The sequence below is a fragment of the Bombina bombina genome, chromosome 2 (assembly GCF_027579735.1).
Source record: "Bombina bombina isolate aBomBom1 chromosome 2, aBomBom1.pri, whole genome shotgun sequence".
Lineage (NCBI taxonomy): Eukaryota > Metazoa > Chordata > Amphibia > Anura > Bombinatoridae > Bombina > Bombina bombina.
The window spans coordinates 359,097,029-359,117,511 of NC_069500.1; the positions used below are offsets into that span (position 1 = coordinate 359,097,029).

The 20,483-nt window shown below is 41.2% G+C and overlaps 1 protein-coding gene across 5 annotated transcripts in view; it reads right to left on the reverse strand.

Moving 5' to 3' along the window:
- CLIP1 (CAP-Gly domain containing linker protein 1) overlaps positions 1-20,483 on the reverse strand; it is an 868,764-nt gene that overhangs the window by 298,547 nt on the left and 549,734 nt on the right. For all 5 annotated transcript variants that reach the window (XM_053701760.1, XM_053701761.1, XM_053701758.1 and 2 more), the window contains 2 exons: positions 20,311-20,427; positions 3,972-4,029 (listed from right to left, as the gene is read on the reverse strand). In XM_053701760.1, the coding sequence (XP_053557735.1) occupies positions 3,972-4,029; positions 20,311-20,427 (175 nt within the window). The remainder of the gene's footprint in view (positions 1-3,971; positions 4,030-20,310; positions 20,428-20,483) is intronic.

Consider the following 20,483-nt stretch of genomic DNA (forward strand, 5'->3'; position numbering starts at 1 on the left):
CATCATTTACTGAATAAACAAAAACGTTTTTACCAAACAGTGTCACCAGTAACTAATGAGCCCTTCATGCAAGCTGAAATTCCTATCCAAGTGTCTGAATACAGCTTACCCTTCCCTTATGAGGATATTGCCAGCCTTTCTAGAAATAACATAGTCTGTCTAGAAAAAAAAATAGACTGAACATACCTCATATGCAGTTTAGCTTGCAAACTGTTCCCCCAACTGAAGTTTTCCTGTACTCTTCAGCCCTTGTGAGAACAGCAGTGGATCTTAGTTACAAAATGCTAAGATCATCATCCTCCTTGCAGAAATCTTTATCCCTTTTCTGTCAGAGAGTAAATAGTACACACCAGTACCATTTAAAATAACAAACTTTTGCTTGAGAAAATAAAAACCTAACATTTTTGTCACCACAATCCTCTTTGCCCTTCCTAGCAGTTAAGCAGGCAGAGAGAATGACTGGGGGGTGGAGCTACGGGGGGAGCTATATAGGCAGCTCTGCTGTGGGTGCTCTCTCTGCCACTTCCTGTAGGGGAGGAGAATATCCCACAAGTAAGGATGAATCCGTGGACTCGATACATCTTACAAGAGAAAAGGTTTGGGCAGGGTGGCATTGCTATGCCCAGCATCAAGGCTATTATGAAGCCTCCCGATTGACACTTATTTTTGCATGGGCAGACAAAGGCAAACCACAGAAGTGGAAAGACGCTGAAGCATCTGACCTCCCTGCTGGCCTATGTTTAGCGGACCTTCCCTGGATTCCGACATATCGTCTGGATCAATTGCAGATTCATAATGGAATTATCTGAGATAACCTAAAAGTTTGGCATTCTCTTCGACATCTTTTAGAAATAACGCCACATCCATCTCCGCTACATTCTATCCCTAGCCTATTAGCCACACTACAAGACATGCATACTACGCACTGGGCAAAGAGGGACCTACAGCAAGTTTCACAATTTTACTCATCAGAAACACTAATCCCTCCACGTGAAGTGGATTCCATGATTCGGGATCCGCCATCGTGGCTTTCATTCGAATACTCTAGACTACATAATTTCCTTATATCCTGGGGTTTTCCTAAATCTGACCCACGGCCCCTGACAGCTTGGGACAAAATGTGGACGATGAAGACGAAGATTCCCAAAACCCTATCTAACCACTATACTTTGATCCAATCATCCACCAATACCTTCAGAATTTGGCAACTTAAGGCCTGGGAATTTGACTTGGCTAAGGCCATTACCGATAAAGACTTACACAGAGCTGTAACATTGACGAGAAAAACCCTCCACTGTGCAAATACTATTGAATCGTATATGAAATACTCCTCCGTTGGTACTACACACCTGCTAGGCTATCACAGATGTCCCAAATACTAGCTCACCTTTGCTGGCACAACTGTGGAGAGAGAGGGTCAGATTTCCACATTTGGTGGAGTTGTCCTGCAATAGTTCCTTGCTGGGAAAAGGTCTCCCATATATGTGAGGAGATGGGATTGACATTATCGCACAGACCAGAGAAAGACCTGTTACATATCTTTCCAGCTAAATTTCCCATTTTACAATCTAAACTGGCCGTCTGCATCTTTGCCGCTATGAAACTCACCATAGCAAGAGCATGGAAGCAATTGTTGATCCCCGACATCTCAGACGTCACAACGACTATACAATTTTTTGCCACAATGGAAAGGAGTTTTTACTCTAACCTAAACAAAGAGGATCTGTACTGGGCCATTTGGGAACCCTGGTTTCACTTTTAGGAGTCCTCCAGAACACATTTGCCACATCATCCCTAATTTCATCCCTTACAAACTGGTCAGTGGACTAGGATATCTGAAAATATCCACAAAGCCATCTTGTCTGACGCACTATAACCCCCTTCCCTATCCAGATCTGACCCCTTCCCCTCCTTTTACCCCGCCCATCCCTTCCCACATCTTGACCCGCCTGGGTGTGCTACATGAGGTTATCGCCTTCTACTACCACCACAGTATATGTTCATACATACGTTCAAAAGACAGAAAAAAGAGAGAAGATTCCACAAATAAGTGCAATCTCAAAGTCTCCTAGACTTATATTTGGAATCTTCTCTCTTTTTTCTGTCTTTTGAACATATAGTTTTCTAGGTTGCACTATAGTTAAATTTATTATCTCAAAGGAGAGCTTTACTAAATAGTTTTTTGTGTGTTTATGTTCATACATAGCTCAGGTTCTGATACATTTGGTGGGAGACCTCAGCAACTAACTTAATTGCATTTTCTAAATGAAGCCATGTCCAACATTGATGTATGCTACAACAGCTTATAATATTTGCTAGATGATCTGATTGAACAATTCCTACTGTTTAACTTGGACCACCGTTAGGTCTATGAATTTGCCTTATACATTTATGTTAAGTTATCTTGGACTACTATGGTACGCTTGAAAATGTCAATTTTAATTATTTTTTTCAATAAAAAATATTTGGAGAAAAAAAAAAATGAAACGATCTTACCGGAATCTACGCCGTGGAACAGGAACACAGCCCTTCAAGTGTGACGAATAGTAGCAGTGCCTCTGTCATGGACTCGAGAGAAGACAGCAGGTAGAGAAGTTCGACAATGCCGAGTGCTGAAAGGAGCTGTTATAACGAGTCGGGATGGCGTCGCAGAGGAAACTCCCACTGCATCTCCGGACTCTAACTTTCGCCAAGGCCCTCCACGAGAGGCTAACAGGACTACTTAAAACTCATGTCCCATGTCGAAGGGTAGCACCCTCCACAAGAGACATATTAACATTAAATAAAAGTATAACAAATAGAAAAAATAAGAAAAAAACTTCTGTCACTTCTCTGCCAACCTCCTGGGACAAAGGCAAAGAATGACTGGGGGATAGGGGAAGTGGGAGGAGTATTTAAGCCTTTGGCTGGTGTGTCTTTGCCTCCTCCTGGTGGCCAGGTTCTTATTTCCCATAAGTAATGAATGCGCCTGTGGACTCTTTCCCATTAGTTTGAAAAACGGCTTATATTGTAAGACCATGTAAACTGACAAAGAAAAATAACTGAGCGGCGATCTCCTCTACTGTTTCATAGAGGATCCCTGTAGCCCAGTTAAATAAATATTCTCTACCCCAAAAAACGTTATAAAAATAAAGGTGACCAATAAAGAACCCTTTATTAATAAACCTCACAAACTACCTTTCCAAGAGTAAATGCCCATAACTCATACCATAAACTTAAGTGCCATGTCCTAAATATGACTCATTAACTAATAAGGAGTATTAAGTCCCAAATGAAGGATCTGAAAAAGCATTAACATCCTAAGTGCTGGTATCCTTCTTTACCTAGAAGGCAAAAGCACTTACCTTAGATCCAAATGCATGATGAATGCTGATCCTTAGGTGTGGCAGGCGTTTAGTCGCTGTCATAGACCTGTAGGAAAAGAAAGAACAGAGTAACCAACTCTGGCTTTCTGCAAAAAGGGTAGCAAAGTGTTAAAATTAAAGCAAAGGACTTCCTCACCGTCTTTTAACTGCTAAAAGCCACCACTACTCTTACTCAAGAGATTGACGTGGACACATCAAGACCCCAATCCTTGCTTGCAGGGAAGAGTACCCATAAAAGGATTCAATTCTTCAGACACTAACTTTGCACAACCTCCATTGACAGAGGCAAAGAGAATAACTGGGGGTTATGGGTAAGGCAGTTACACTTAACAGCTTTGCTGGGGTGCTCTTTGCCTCCTTCGTTGTGGACTCTCCATGTCATAGGAAATAAATGGGCACAAAATATATAGTTTCAATACTATACATGAAAAATACACTCAGTTCTGGTGCAGAAGTGTCAGTTTTTATATTGTTCATTTCATTGCCTATTCTTTTAAAATGCAAAGTGCATTTTACTCTAATTTTAATCAGAGACCCCAAAACACTAACTTTCTAATATAATTGCACAAAGAATTTCAGGTATCTTAATAACTACACATTACTCACCATCCAGGGTTTTCTGAAGGTTCTGCATTCCATGAGAAGAGGTATTCAAATTTTCTCTCTAGATAAAAGAACAAAGAGAGGACTTTCTAATCTTTTAAATGCCATACAATATGATTTATTTAAAAAAAAAAAAACTTATGTTCTCTGACTAATGGTGCAAGTATAAACACCCCCAGAAGTCTATGGACAGAGAGCAGCCTCCTACATATATACTCTAACATATTTGAGGAGATTGAGATTAAACAGGTTTAAATCCTAAAAAGACTCTAAGGGGCAGTCATGAACCAAACACTCATACAGTTCTGAGCATGAGTAAGAAAGGGTGAGAAAGACCTTAGTTAATGTCTGAGAAAGCAAGTTTTGTAAGACTTGCACACCTCCCAACTATCCAGAGTTGAGGGGGACAGTCACTTATTCTGAGAAACAGAAAAGTCCAGCAGCAGGAAATAAAATCATTTGTTTCTCCGTAGGGCTCAAGGTGAAACAGAACTAGAACAAAGTCTTAAGCTCAACAGCACTTAATCATGTCTAAATGTCATGTGGACATGATTAAGGGTTTTTGAGCTTAAAATGTTGTCTCAGGTTTGTTCTACCTTGACCCCTATGGATTTTCTTTTATTTATTGCACCAGGACTTTTCTGTTTATTGTACATGAGGGACTGGCCTTCCCGGTTCAAGTCTGGAGGTGTGGAAGTGCTGCCCAAACCACTCCACTAATCCTGAGCCCTGTCCCTCTCTGGAAGTCCTGCCCATAGAGCACCCAGACACACCCACAAACAACACAACACAGGCATGCCAACCAACTGCCCAGACACACCCACAATCCTGACCATTAACCAGTCATGACCAATGGCCACTCCTGACACAGCCCACCCACAAATCATTGATGGCCTCCCTCTACCTCCCAAATCCCTAATACCCAACCACAAATGTTGGGAGGATTGTTTATGTACCATATATTTTATGGATAAAATATATCCTTCTGTCTCTGATACCAAAAAGGATAAAGATACTTACATAAACATGGAGTGCACATTGCTTTATTAATGGTAGCTTATAAGTATTAAAAGATAATTTGTTCCCTACACTCTGGTGACCTATGCATGCCCATGATGAACTAGAAATTGCACAAAGTACTCAGGTATAAAAAAAAAAAATAAAAAAAAAAAATCTCATTTCTGAAAAAATATTGACAAAACGTTAGAAAAAGTTAAAGGGACACTCAAGTCAAAATAAAGTTTTATGATTCAGAAAGAATCGACAGTTTTAAGACACTTTCTAATTTACTTCCATTATCAATTTTTTATATTCAAACTTTTTGGGGAACAAGATCCTACTGGGTATAAGTATACTAGTCTGTAATTGGTTGATGTCTGTCACTTGATACAGGGGGCCTGAAAATGGGAGAAAAAATAAATTTGACTAAAGAAATCTACTGTTTATTTGAAATTCAGAGTGGGTGTTATTGCATTGTCTTTTTATTATGCCCTTGTTAATTATGCAATTCTACTTCATTGAGTAGTCCTTTAAAACAGTGGCATAAACACTAATGTATTATCCCTACAATTTACACAAATAAAAGGAGCATAGAACCAGTATCTTTTGGAGCATTGCTGTTTAAATAAAAGAAAAAAAAAAGAAAGAAAAAAAGAAGAAGTGTTGCAAGACTTAAATTATGCTTACCTGATAATTTTCTTTTCTTCAGGTGGAAAGAGTCCACAGCTGCATTCATTACTTTTGGGAAATAAAAACCTGTCCACAAGGAGGAGGCAAAGACAACCCAGCCAAAAAATAAGACGCCCCACAGAAAAAATACAGGTGGGGAGCTGTGGACTCTTTCCATCTGAAGAAAAGAAAATTATCATCAAGTAAGCATAATTTATGTTTTAAAGTTAATTTAAGTCTTCATAAATGGAAGGAGTCCACAGCTACATTCCTTACTTTTGGGAAAACATTACCCAAGCTATAGAGGACACAGAATGCAAAAGTGGGAGGGTACCCTAAGCGGTCCATTCTGAGGGCCTGAAAAACCCCACAACCCAACCAAACCCTGCTTCGCCGGAGCCGGGCAAAAAAACTAGAATGAAAAGGCCCCAAGGACACTGACCTGCAGATAGTCTGAAAGCCTAACTAGAGACTGCAAAGCAGACTCACTGAGCCTACACTCCTCCAGTAGAACCGTCGCCCAGCAGTCGGTCCCCTCCCCATGCAAGTACAAAACCAAAATCCCCAAAAGAGAAAAGACAAGGGTGAACCAAAGGGATACCCAAAAAGGTACAGCAATATCCAATAAAGGAAAAGCCCCCCTTAAAAGAAGGCCAAGTCCACAGAGATCTGAATGGATCCGGAGAACAAGGGCAGACAACGCCTAACCCACAAGGAGCAACTGAGCATCATCAAGGAGAAGAACATCTCCTAAATATCGTGCAACAGCACCAAAAAGACATCTGAAGACAAAGTCCTCAAAACGTCAGAACTCAGAAACTGAGCAAACAATTACAAGTAGCAAACTCAGAAATATAAACATCTGAGTCCAGTAACACGCTGCCATCCGTAGGAAGACAAGGAGAAAACATTATCCATAAGAAAAAAGCGGCCAAACAAAATAGCAGATTGCCCAACCTCCAAGGCAGGGGACACACTCGAGGCAATCCAGGCCGCCAGAACTACTCACAGATTTCAAAGGGGAAGATGCACAGACCTCTAAAAACAAGGTCCACTGGCACCCCCAAGACCTGAGGATGAACAACAGATCTCAGATCCTACACCTAGCCGGACCAGCCCAAGCAATGGCAGATATGAAAGCAAGGTAAAAGAAAAGAACCCCAAGACCGGCCCCCAAAAGGGCGGAAGAATGGACACAGCCACTTCAACCTAAGACAATCGAGTAGGCGTTAGACACAAAGAGATCCAGCAAAGCCACCCAAATAAGTCTCAATGTGGAGCCAGCAGCTCCCCAGACGGAAAGGAACAACTCAAAGAGCAGACCAATCCCGAACCAGATAAAACATCTATTTAAACCTCCCGAACACAGGAAAGGTCCCTAAAAAAGGAACCACACCTCCATAAGGAGAACGAGCTCCCTGAAGAGGAGAGTGTATATAAACACCTGTCCAAAAGACAGGAAGCCGTAGGAAGAACCGAGGAGACACAAGGCCATGTCAGTGACGAACACGGAAAGAACCCCTTAAAACACCATTGTGCTAGCACACATACCACGCGCAAAAGAGACAGCTGAGCAACCGCAAACCTTCCGTTTGCTAGGCAGGAAAACCCACCATCAGATCACATTAGTTGGCTGTCCCAAGGTAACAGTATCGTCAGTACAAGACAAGCCCCAAGGAACCCGGGCTCTCAGTAAATCTGGCCAAGTTGTAAAACAGAACAGCCAGAACAAGGGCTAAGCCCAAGTACCCCGGAAACTGGAACCCCCAGGCCAGTCCTAGGATCATAAGCTCCATTAACATCCCACAGCAAAATCCACAAAGAGAAAACGTCGAGAAAAACCCTAGACAATCAGAAGATCAGGACAAGAAGCCCGGGCCCCACAAATGTTTAGATTAAACAATCTTCCAGGAACATAAATCACTTGTCTGATATAAAAAAACAGACCTCACAGGGAAAAAATCCAGAATAACCCAGATAAGAGCAAGAAGCCCTTGCAAGTCCCGACCGAAAGGGAAGAGACCACCCCTTGCAGGAGCCCAACACTCCAAAGAGCCAGGGCCATAAAAGGACACGAGAGCTAACAGGCTTCCACGCAACATTAACATGACTGTGCTTGAAAGTGTGGCTAATCCCCCTAAGGACCACAAGGCACTGCTCATTGTATCAACCTCGAAAGGAGAAAAGGTTGAGTAGACCTCGCCGGGGATCGAACTAGCAACCCTCGGATTGCTAAGTAGCCACAGAGCATTAGTATGCTGAGCTAGCTGCCCAGCTAGCCATGAGCTCCAGACACAAGGGAAAAAGGACAAGTAACCCGAAAAGAGCAACATCAAGCCTCCACATCACCTCAGATTTGAAGTCAGAGGATAGTAAAACATGGGTTTGGATGCCACCTGGATGGCAATACCCGAACCATATGAGTGAAAACCCTCTAGGACCTCTTCTATCCCAAGAAAGAGATGCAGAGCCCAAAAAGAACTCATTGTCTAGTGTCCCGAAAAAGGAACAACCAAATCACAAAGGGAATCCAAGTCCCCCGAAGGCAACCCATCCACAAGGAGAAGACAATCCAAGAGTTCTCAATGAAGAAGGCGCTAAACCCTCTAATTTTCCCCCCACGTGGGAAGAAATACTCTAGGTTCTGAGGGTATTGGAAGCAACAGAAAGTGACGCAGCAAAATTCACTGACCCAGTCACCAGAGAGACGGCTATTTAGGACTGAAACAATCTCGAGAGCCGCATGGACCCGCAAGTCCTCTTGAGAATGCATAGCTGAAACTTGTAAAACAAATAACAAGAACATAAATGTTAAGAGCACTCAGCACCCTAACCTGACCAGCAAGGTATAATAGATGCCACGTGTCTGAATAAGCTGCGAGACAGAAGATCTGAACCCAAGCAGGACCAGCAAGCAACCAGGGTCATAACTGCCAAGCTTGCTAGATCCACCCTCAGAGAGGGAGGAAGAAAAACAAACATGGGACGTGTTCCGAACAACTTCCCTAGAAGCAAACAGCGAGTATCAATCCCAGAGATTTTTAAGTTCCTGCAGGATAGATAGTATGAAAAAGAAAAGAAAATTCATCCTAACCGGATAAAATAAAATAACAGGCAACCCGAGGGTTAACGCCCAAGAAGAACAGAAAGATCCGCAGGACCAGCCTAACGGAAACCCTGTTCCTCTAACAAAACTGGGAAGGATCTCGATACCAAGACTTAAAGGAGATTACTTCATCCCCCCATGTCTAACGAGGTGAGCTATTCGAAGGAGGAGACTAATGAGTCCCATAACCGAGAAGGATAGGGTCCCCAAACAGCTCAAAAACGTGTGAGTAGAACACAAAGGCGAGCCAGCCTGTAACGAAAGGCACAACACTCAGGAACAGTTACACCCGCAGGGAACTGTACATACCCTCCTGTGGCCAAGAGACCTGGGGCAATCTGGCACGGACACAATCGCAAATAAACATCTGGACTTTGCAGACACGCAAGCGCCAAAAGTAGGTAAAAGCGAAAACGTGTCACAACCTCCGGGGGGAACAATCCACCCTCTGAGGAGGAAAAAACATAACTTGGGTTACCCGCATGTATAGTCGTAGGGAGCGGTAGGGAACTCGCTTCCCAGAGGACAGGGCCCCCCGAGGCGGATGGCTCAGCAGTCCCTTGAATCCCTGAGCCCGATGAACAAGGCGCTCTAGAACGGCCTAAAGAACATAACTGACTGACCTGAATCAATGGGGCCAATTCACATTCGTCACAGGACGAAGAATCTGAATCAGAAAGTTGAACAATCTCAACATCAGCATCCACCATAACTGGGTAAAGGATACCAAAAAAAAATGGACTAAATATAAAAATTTAAACGGCACCTGACACCCACTATGGCTGGGGCACTCACCACCTCCTATGAACCAGACACCAGAGGACTAGAATTCTCCGTCTCCACACAGCCAGGAATGCGGAAATCGGAGACCAGAATGTAAACACGCCCGGTCACAAGGTGAACTGTAGTATCCAAAAGGCCGTTATGTTCAAAAAGCCACAAGCCCAGATAACACTACACATAAACAGATTGAATCACGTAACAAACATGATTAAAAAAAACCTGTTCATTAATCCCCCCTCATGAGATATTAACCCTTGATTCCAAGATACTAAAGGAGTCCCACTGAGACCCTGTATTTTTAATGTGAGTTTGCAGGAACAAATGAGTTACAGTACAATCATGAAGAAGTAAAATGAAACAATCTTACTGGAATGTACGCGTGGAACAGGAACACGGTCCTTTAAGTGTGACTGATAGTAGCCTCACCTCCACCATGGACTTGAGAGAAGAAAGCAGGCAGCGAAGCGAAGTTCGACAACGTCGATTGCTTGTGTTGTTAAAATGAGTCGGTATGGTTTCGCAGAAAGACTATTCCTGCATCTCCGGACTCTAGTTTTCAGCCAAGCCTTCACTGAGAGACTGACAGGATTACTTAAAACTCCCGTCCCATGTCGAAGAGTACTACCCTCCATAAGAGACGCAAACAAACTTCTGACACTTCTCTGCCAATCTCCTAGGACGAAAGGCAAAGAATGTATGGGAAGTGGGAGGAGTATTAAAGCCTTTGGCTGGGGTGTCTTTGCCTCCTCCTGGTGGCCAGGTTCTTATTTCCCAAAAGTAATGAATGCAGCTATGGACTCTTTCCATTTATGAAGAAAATCCATTTTCTTACTGAGGAATTTACTATAAAAACTCCAAAACGCTAGGAATTTGAAAAGAATTCCTATGGTATCCTTTTTTATTACACCAGGCCAAAATGGTTTACATACCTAATGGTAGATATGCCTGGTAATTATGGCCTGAAAAAAATGACTTTATTGGATAACCCTCTCTTAACAAAAAGAGAGGACTCTTCCGAATGGATAAACTGAAGACTGAAAAAGAACTTCTTTACAGTAATACAGTCCTGGAATATAAACAGCAGAAACCAGACAGCAATAAACTTCTGCCCAGGAAAGAAAGCAATGCTATCCTTTTTACTGAAAATTCCCCCCTGATGATTGACATAACCAACAGATGTAAATCAGTCTAATCTGAAGCAGAGAATAAAAATCAAAGAACCTGAACAAACTAAAACTAAGCTTCCAGAAAAAGGAGTAACCTATCCCTATGAAAGCCTCTTGCTTCAGGGCTGCACCTAAATGCAAACTTGGATGAGGGGGATAAGATCTTAAACTGGTTAGGCCTATTATATTTCAACTAATGTGCTTTGGACTATCAGAATTTCCCTCAGCAAATAAATTGATCTGTTATCTAGCTTTGCAGCCTTGCAAGCAGAGTACATCATGCTCAAATTCAGGAAAAAGGCATTGAAACATTTAGCAAATACCATTCTATTATTTCCAGACAGAACCAGAAGGACTCTCATACTAGGCAGAAAAAATATATCTGAGCTCTATTCGGATGAAAGGGACAAAACACAAATATGAGGTTAAAATTGTCCCGAGGAAGAAAAGCTCCTTAACTCCAGACACTGTAGAAATAATGGAAATCCAAACCAAAACCACATAAACTCTCTCTCTGTAAAGAGAGATAAAGGTCTGGAATTAAAAAGAACAGCTAAAAATATACTCTAGCATTAAAGAAAGGCAACAAAAGAAAGCTTTTGCACATATAAACATAAGATGTTTAAAAAAAATCTCACTGGTAGAATCAAAGAAAACAACCACATCAGCAATAAAAATCACTGGATTGAAAATATAACTTGCTTGCAAATAAGCCCTCCTAAGGAAGGAAATAAACATTCTAACTAAAAGGGACTATTAAAAGAAGAACTATCTTCCAAAGGAATGCTGGAACATATAGCCAGAGTGAAAATGTCCCCAACCATTTTGGGACTATCATCCAAAAGCTCAATAATACAATACTTGAGAATAAATAAAAGTTATACCTGACCAATTTCTGGATGTAATCTAAGAATCAGCAACAGGGATAAGAAACACACCAATGGGTTAAACAGTATATACATTTTAACTGGTATATCCCTATTTACTTTAGGATAATGTAACCTCTAAAGTGAGCAAAAATCCCCTTAAAAAGAGAATGAATATGCTAACATAAAATCAAATAAAAATGAAATAAAGGGATGCCAGTAAAAAGATCAGATTAAGAATCAAGATCAACAAAGAAAAACCATCCACAATCACTCACAGGATACAGCAGCCTCAAAACTAGAAACATTAACCTTAGCAGGCCAAGAAGATACATTCTGAACTGATCATTTACGCTTAGTTGAAAGAGGCATAGCCACCATCATTTCAGCATTGTTGTTCAAATGAAGTCCGGGAGAAAGAGTTGTATATTCTTCCTGTAAAAAACAAACAGAAGGAGCAATAATACCGTTTTTGAAGCAAGAACAGCAGTAGTTACTACCAGTGCAATAGATTTAGCACTGGTAGTAAAATTTCCAAATGACCCAGCTTCAAAGCAGATTTAGGGACAGAATTACAAGGCTCCATAACTGCAAAAAAACTAATACAGTTAAATGCAGAAAACAAAGTTAAATAATATCCTCATTAAGAGTTCTTGAAGAAAGGGAGACATGTTTACCCTTTATGCTAAAATTACAATTTGAAAAATCACAAATAAGACAAGTATATCTTGCATCCAGACACAGAACACTTGTAAAATGATGCGGGCGTCAAACTTACGTCATATATAAAATAAAAAAGCGCCAAAAAGTATGCACACTATGACACTGGCGCACTCAGAAGTCCGGGGTGCCTCAAAAAAATGTATACGTGAAAAAACTAGCTTGCATCTAAATACGCTTGTGAAAACTCTGAAGCGTCAAAAAAGTACCCAAAAATTAACATATTGGGGCCTAATTAATGCTACAAGAGCAGAGTTATTTTAATGTTTAAGACAAAGTAGATCCCTGTTCCTATCCATCAGTCTTAAGACTGCTCTGATCCCAATAAACTGGCTTCTAGAGTGAATAAAGAAGTTTCACAGGTAATAGTTTATTTTCATGAAAAAAAACACAGTATATGTTTGCTTGATAAATTAAAAGTCATTATAGTGAGGATCCACAAGTTATTAATGTTGGGGAATTGCCCTCCTGATAACCAGAAGAAGGCAAACACCCCCCAAAATACCACAGCCTTAAATCCCTACTATTAACCTGAATCATCAGTCATAAATATAGCCAAGCAGATGTAGGAAAAAGAAAAGCAGGAAAGCAAGACAAGTACTGCTGTCACCTTAACAAAAAGAAAGGGCAAATATTGTCAAAACCATGGTGAAAGAAATACATTTTACAGGTAAGCATCTTGTTTTCTTTCATTGGATGGTGAGAGGCCACAAGACATGTGTGGAATTTGCACCCAAGCAGTGAAGTCCATAATATCGCCATGAAATGTGGGGGAGGAGAAGAGAGCTACATTACTGTAAGGCATTACTACTTACACAACTTTTATGCCAAAAGCAGCCTCAGAAGAAGAAAACACATCAAAGTAATAAAACTTTGAAAAAGAGAGACCCAAGTAGCTGCCTTGCAAATGTGATCATTAGAAACCTCATTATGAAAGTCCCAAGAAGTGGAAACTGATCAAGTTGTGGAGTAATGTGCTCAAGGGGAGTCTTCCCCACACCCAAATATGCCTTATAAATTAAAGGGACATTAAACCCAAAATTTAGATAGAGAATACAATTTTAAAAAACAATTAGATAATAAAAGTCAAATAAAAAAATTTCTTAAAATAAATGCTCTTTCTAAATCATGAAAGAAAAAAACATAATTTATGCTTACCTGATAAATTTATTTCTCTTGTAGTGTGTTCAGTCCACGGATCATCCATTACTTATGGGATATATTCTCCTTCCCAACAGGAAGTTGCAAGAGGATCACCTAAGCAGAGCTGCTATATAGCTCCTCCCCTCACATGTCATATCCAGTCATTCGACCGAAACAAGACGAGAAAGGAGAAACTATAAGGTGCAGTGGTGACTGGAGTTATAATTTTAAAATTTAGAACCTGTCTGAAAAAGACAGGGCGGGCCGTGGACTGAACACACTACAAGAGAAATAAATTTATCAGGTGAGCATAAATTATGTTTTCTCTTGTTAAGTGTGTTCAGTCCACGGGTCATCCATTACTGATGGGATACCAATACCAAAGCTAAGTACACAGATGATGGGAGGGACATGGCAGGAACATTAAACAGAAGGAACCACTGCCTGTAGAACCTTTCTCCCAAAACCAGCCTCCGAAGAAGCGAAAGTGTCAAATTTGTAAAATTTGGAAAAAGTATGAAGTGAAGACCAAGTTGCAGCCTTGCAAATCTGTTCAACAGAGGCCTCATTCTTAAAGGCCCAGGTGGAAGCCACAGCTCTAGTGGAATGAGCTGTAATTCTTTCAGGAGGCTGCTGTCCAGCAGTCTCATAGGCTAAACGTATTATGGTACGAAGCCAAAAAGAGAGAGAGGTAGCCGAAGCCTTTTGACCTCTCCTCTGTCCAGAGTAAACGACAAACAGAGAAGAAGTTTGTCTAAAATCTTTAGTTGCCTGTAAGTAGAACTTCAGAGCACGGACCACGTCTAGATTATGCAAAAGACGTTCCTTCTTCGAAGAAGGATTAGAACATAATGATGGAACAACAATCTCTTGATTGATATTCCTGTTAGAAACAACCTTAGGTAAAAACCCAGGTTTAGTACGCAGAACTACCTTATCTGAATGAAAGATCAGATAAGGAGAATCACAATGTAAGGCAGATAACTCAGAGACTCTTCGAGCCGAGGAAATAGCCATCAAAAACAAAACTTTCCAAGATAAAAGCTTAATATCAATGGAATGAAGGGGTTCAAACGGAACACCCTGAAGAACTTTAAGAACCAAGTTTAAGCTCTACGGAGGAGCAACAGCTTTAAACACAGGCTTAATTCTAGTCAAAGCCTGACAAAAGGCCTGGACGTCTGGATGCTCTGCCAGACGTTTGTGTAAAAGAATAGACAGAGCTGAAATCTGTCCCTTTATCGAACTAGCGGATAAACTTTTTTTCTAAACCCTCTTGTAGAAAAGCTAATATCCTAGGAATCCTAACCTTACTCCATGAGTAACTCTTGGATTCGCACCAATATAAATATTTACGCCATATCTTATGGTAAATTTTTCTTGTCACAGGTTTCCGAGCCTGTATTAATGTATCAATAACCGAATCCGAAAACCCACGCTTTGATAGAATCAAGCGTTCAATTTCCAGGCAGTCAGCCTCAGAGAAGTTAGGTTTGGATGGTTGAAAGGACCCTGAATTAGAAGGTCCTGTCTCAGAGGACGAGACCATGGTGGACAGGACGACATGTCCACTAGGTCTGCATACCAGGTCCTGCGTGGCCACGCAGGCGCTATCAGAATTACAGATGCCCTCTCCTGTTTGATCCTGGCAATCAGCCGAGGTAGCAACGGAAATGGTGGAAACACATAAGCAATGTTGAAAACCCAAGGGGCTGCTAATGCATCTACCAGCACTGCTCCCGGGTCCCTGGACCTGGATCCGTAACAAGGAAGCTTCGCGTTCTGGCGAGATGCCATGAGATCCAGATACGGTTTGCCCCAACGACGAATCAGTTGAGCAAATACCTCCGGGTGAAGTTCCCACTCTCCCGGATGAAAAGTCTGGCGACTTAGGAAATCCGCCTCCCAGTTCTCTACGCCTGGGATGTGAATCGCTGACAGGTGGCAAGAGTGAGACTCTGCCCAGCGAATTATCTTCGAGACTTCCAACATCGCTAGGGAACTCCTGGTTCCCCCTTGATGATTGATGTAAGCCACAGTCGTGATATTGTCCGACTGAAATCTGATGAACCTCAGCTTTGCTAACTGAGGCCAAGCCAGAAGAGCATTGAATATTGCTCTTAATTCTAGAATGTTTATTGGGAGGAGTTTCTCCTCCTGAGTCCACGATCCCTGAGCCTTCAGGGAATTCCAGACTGCTCCCCAGCCTAGAAGGCTGGCATCCGTTGTTACAATCGTCCAATCTGGCCTGCGAAAGGTCATTCCTTTGGACAGATGAACCGGTGACAACCACCAGAGAAGCGAATCTCTGGTCTCCTGGTCCAGATTTAGCAAAGGGGACAGATCTGAGTAATCCCCGTTCCATTAACTGAGCATGCATAGTTGCAGCGGTCTGAGATGCAGGCGCGCAAATGGCACTATGTCCATTGCCGCTACCATTAAGCCGATTACCTCCATGCACTGAGCTACCGATGGGCTTGGAATGGAATGAAGGACACGGCAAGCATTGAGAATCTTTGATAACCTGGACTCCGTCAGGTAAATCTTCATCTCTACAGAATCTATAAGAGTCCCTAGAAAAGGAACCCGTGTGAGTGGTAACAGAGAACTCTTTTCCACGTTCACTTTCCACCCATGCGACCTCAGAAATGCTAGAACTATCTCTGTATGAGACTTTGCATTCTGAAAACTTGACGCTTGTATCAGAATGTTGTCTAGGTACGGAGCCACCGATATGCCTTGTGGTCTTAGTACCGCCAGAAGTGAGCCCAGAACCTTCGTAAAAATTCTCGGGGCCGTGGCTAACCCGAAGGGAAGAGCCACAAACTGGTAATGCCTGTCTAGAAAGGCAAACCTCAGGTACCGATAATGATCTTTGTGAATCGGTATATGAAGGTAAGCATCCTTTAAGTCCACCGTGGTCATATATTGACCCTCTTGGATCATGGGTAGGATGGTTCGAATGGTTTCCATCTTGAACGATGGTACCCTTAGGAATTTGTTTAAGATCTTTAAGTCCAAGATTGGTCTGAAGGTTCCCTCTTTTTTGGGAACCACAAATAGATTTGAGTAAAATCCTTGTCCCTGTTCCGATCGCGGAACTGAGTGGATCACCCCCATGATTAAGAGGTCTTGTACACATTGTAGAAATGCCTCTCTCTTTACTAGGTTTGTCGATAACCTCGAAAGATGGAACCTCCCTTGTGGAAGAGAGGATTTGAAATCCAGAAGGTATCCCTGAGATATAATCTTTAACGTCCAGGGATCCTGCACATCTCTTGCCCAAGCCTGGGCAAAGAGAGAAAGTCTGCCCCCCACTAAATCCGTCTCTGGATAGGGGGCCCTGACTTCATGCTGTCTTAGAGGCGGGAGTAGGCTTTCTGGCCTGCTTGCCCTTGTTCCATGACTGGTTGCCTTTCCAACCTTGTCTGTAACGAGCATTAGATCCTTCCTGTTTTTCTATTGGGCTCCACATTGGCTTTTGAACATGATGAACAAACAGCTTCCTCTGAATCAGACATGTTTAAAACAGACTTAGCAATGAAACTAACAAGCTTGGAAATCACTTTCAATAAGTTTTACAAGCAATATAAAAAACGCTGCAGCGCTTCAAAAATACAGATATAATTAAACAATTCTTAAAAAGAAGTGTACTATTAGCAGAGGATTGCACCCATTAGCAAAAGGATGATTAACCCCTCGATACCCAAAACGGATAAAACAGATATCAATTAAGATTTAACGCTTTTAATCACAGTCAGCACACTGTCACAGATCTGCTGTGACTGATTACCTCCCTCACAAATGAAATTTGCAGACCCCTGAGCTCTCTAGAGACGTCCTGGATCAAGGAGGAAGAAGCAGAAAGACTGTGCAATAATTTTAACTGCGCAACAAGGCGCTAAAACAAGGGCCCTCCCACTCCAATCACAACAGTGGGAGCCCTGATATAACTGTTTTGCAGAAAAATATGTTAGCCATGTGGAAAAAAACATGCCCAAAGCGATTTATCACCAAAGTACCTCACAAAAAACGAATAACATTCCAGTAAACGTTTTATTAAAAAACAACATTTTTCAATGTCATGCAAAGCTATCACTAAGCCTGCTACCAGTCGCTACCACTGCAGAGAAGGCTTAAGTATTATTTCAGTGTTAACAGTATTTTCTCAGTCAAATTCTAGTCCCTAGAATATAACTCGACTGCGCATACATTTATCAGCCTGATACCAGTTGCTACTACTGCATTTAAGGCTGTACTTACATCATACGGTAACAGCAGTATTTTCTTAGTCAATTCCATTCCCAGAAAATAAAGTAGTGCACATACCTCATTTGCGGAGGACCCCGCATGCTATTCCCAGTTTCTGAAATTACCCCACTCCTCAGAATGTCGAGAACAGCCAGTGGATCTTAGTTACGCCTGCTAAGATCATAGATAAAAAACGCAGGCAGTTTCTTCTTCCAAATACTGCCTGAGATAGAAAAACAGCACACTCCGGTGCCATTTAAAATAACAAACTTTCGATTGAAGAATAGTTAAGTAAAAACTCCAGCTCCTCTCGCGACCTCCTTTGTTGAGGGTTGCAAGAGAATGACTGGGTATGACATGTGAGGGGAGGAGCTATATAGCAGCTCTGCTTGGGTGAACTTCTTGCAACTTCCTGTTGGGAAGGAGAATATATCCCATAAGTAATGGATGACCCGTGGACTGAACACACTTAACAAGAGAAATTTGTGTTTCATGTCTTTAAGCCTGCAATAAGGGCCATAGCTTTCTATCCCTTGCAAGGACCAGAAAATTATTAAAGTGAATGACAATTTTGATGCTAAAGTGCCCGGTTTTTAAAAATTCAATTAAAAACAGGGGAACTTTAATTCATCAAAATTTACATTTCACTCCTGTTGTGAAAAAAAACTTACCTTTTAATCTTCACAGCAGCTCCAGCTTCCTCCGGTCGTTGCAAGCCATTTCTGACGTCAGAAATGATGGATAGGTCATCTTCCAATCAAGGCTTCCCCCCGGGGAATCAGTATCTGATTCAAAACTGTGATTGGAGGAAGCCGGATTCCTCATTTTAGACCCAGGAAGTGGATTTGCGATGGGTGGAGGAAGCTGGAGCTGCTGTGAAGATTAAAAGCAAAGTTTTTGTTCTCAACAGGAGTGAAATGTAAATTTTGATAAATTAAAGTGCCCCTGTTTTTAATCGAATTTTTAAAAAAACAGGCACTTTAGCATCAAAATTGACATTCACTTTCAAGTGAGAAAACAAGTCTGAAATACTTTGTGGCTTCCAAATAATATTTAAGAGCTCTCACATTATCAAAGTTGTAAAGACCTTGTTTCATAAAATTTATAGGAACTGGATAAAAAGAAATAACCACAATTTTCTAGTTTATAGTAGCTATAGATACCACCTTAGGAAGAAAGGAATAACTAGAAAGAACAGCCTTATCCTGGTGAAAAACCAAGAAAGGAGGTTTGCAAGACAAAGCTGAAAACTTAGTTTCTGGCAGAAGTAATAGCCAAAAGTAACAACATAAATTAAGCTTACCCGATAAATTAATTTCTTGGTGGTGAGAGTCCACAATCCATTAATCCTGGGATAGCTTCCTAGAAATTAGAAGGACGCGGATTCCCAAACTTCCAAAAGCACTCCATCACCCCCACCTCACTGGTATGCCAGTTTAACATATAGCCAATCAAAAACATTTTACACTTTTTATTTTTAAATAAGGAGGAGCCCAACAGCTCTAACCACCATGAAATAAAATTAATTCATTAGGTAACCATAAATTAGGTTTTCTTTCATAAGGTGGTGAGAGTCCACTATCCATTACTCCTAGGAAACTAATACCCAAACTGTGGAGTACACAAGTAATATTAGGTGAGATAAGGAAACATTTAAATCTTATAAAGACAGGCACATAATTCCCAGACACTGTTGCCTGTAAACACTTTCCTACAAAAAGCCACTTCAGATGAAGCATAAACATCAAAATGGTAGAATTTGGCAAAGGTATGTAGAGAAGACCATGTTGCTGCCTTGCAAATTTGTTCAACAGAAGCCTCATGTTTAAAGGCCCAAGAAATGGAATTGGATCTGCCTTGTTGGAGGCAAAGATTAAACTAGCATACCAGTGAAATGGGAGGGATAGAGTGCTCTTGTAAGTTAGGGAATCTTTGTCTCTTCCTAGTGGCCAGGAAGTGAATTCCTGGAGTAATGGGTAGTGGATTCACTACCTTATAAAATAAATAACCTTCCGATGATACTCCCCAAAGAACAGATGTCATATAACACAATTAAGAAAAAACAGTTCAACAGTTCAATATTAGTACAACGGCTCAATGTTAGTTCATAATGGATTCTTAGATACAAAATGGCAGCACTTTGGTTATATATTCTTACAGTTAGAAAGGTTGAAACCAGGGATGGGGAACATTGGCCATCCAGATGTTTCAGAACTACATTTCCCATAATGCTCAACTGGACTTCAGAGTGTCAAAGCATTATGGGTAATGTAGTTCTAAAACATCAGGAGTGCCGAGATTCCTCATCCCTGGTCTAAACCATGTATAAGTTCAAAAGGAGGGGCTTCAAGAATCCTCAAAACCAGATTAGGCTTCCAAGGAGGAGAAACTGGAAAAATATTTGGTTAAATTCTGACCAGAGCATGAACAAAGGTCTGAAACCTGGAATTTAAGCAATCCTCTTATGGAACAAAATAAAGAGAGTCTAAATCTGACGCCTAAGAAAACTAGCCTACAAACTTTTTCCAAACCCTCCAGCAGGAACTTAAGGAATTTGGATCTTCAATAAAAATGGGCCATATTCATTTCTGCACAAATACTATATTTTGACATATCGAATATATTAAATACTATCTTACCAAGTTTTCAATTTCTTTTTCCAAAGAGTCTTTCCCCAGATGCAAATTACTTAGGTTGTTCTCGAGAGCAGAAAGCATTTCATCTTTTTCATTTAACTTTTTACTCAAATCATTTGCCTAATGAAGTCAAACAGATGAAGGAAAAAAAGGAAAAAAAGAAGAAAAAAAAAAAA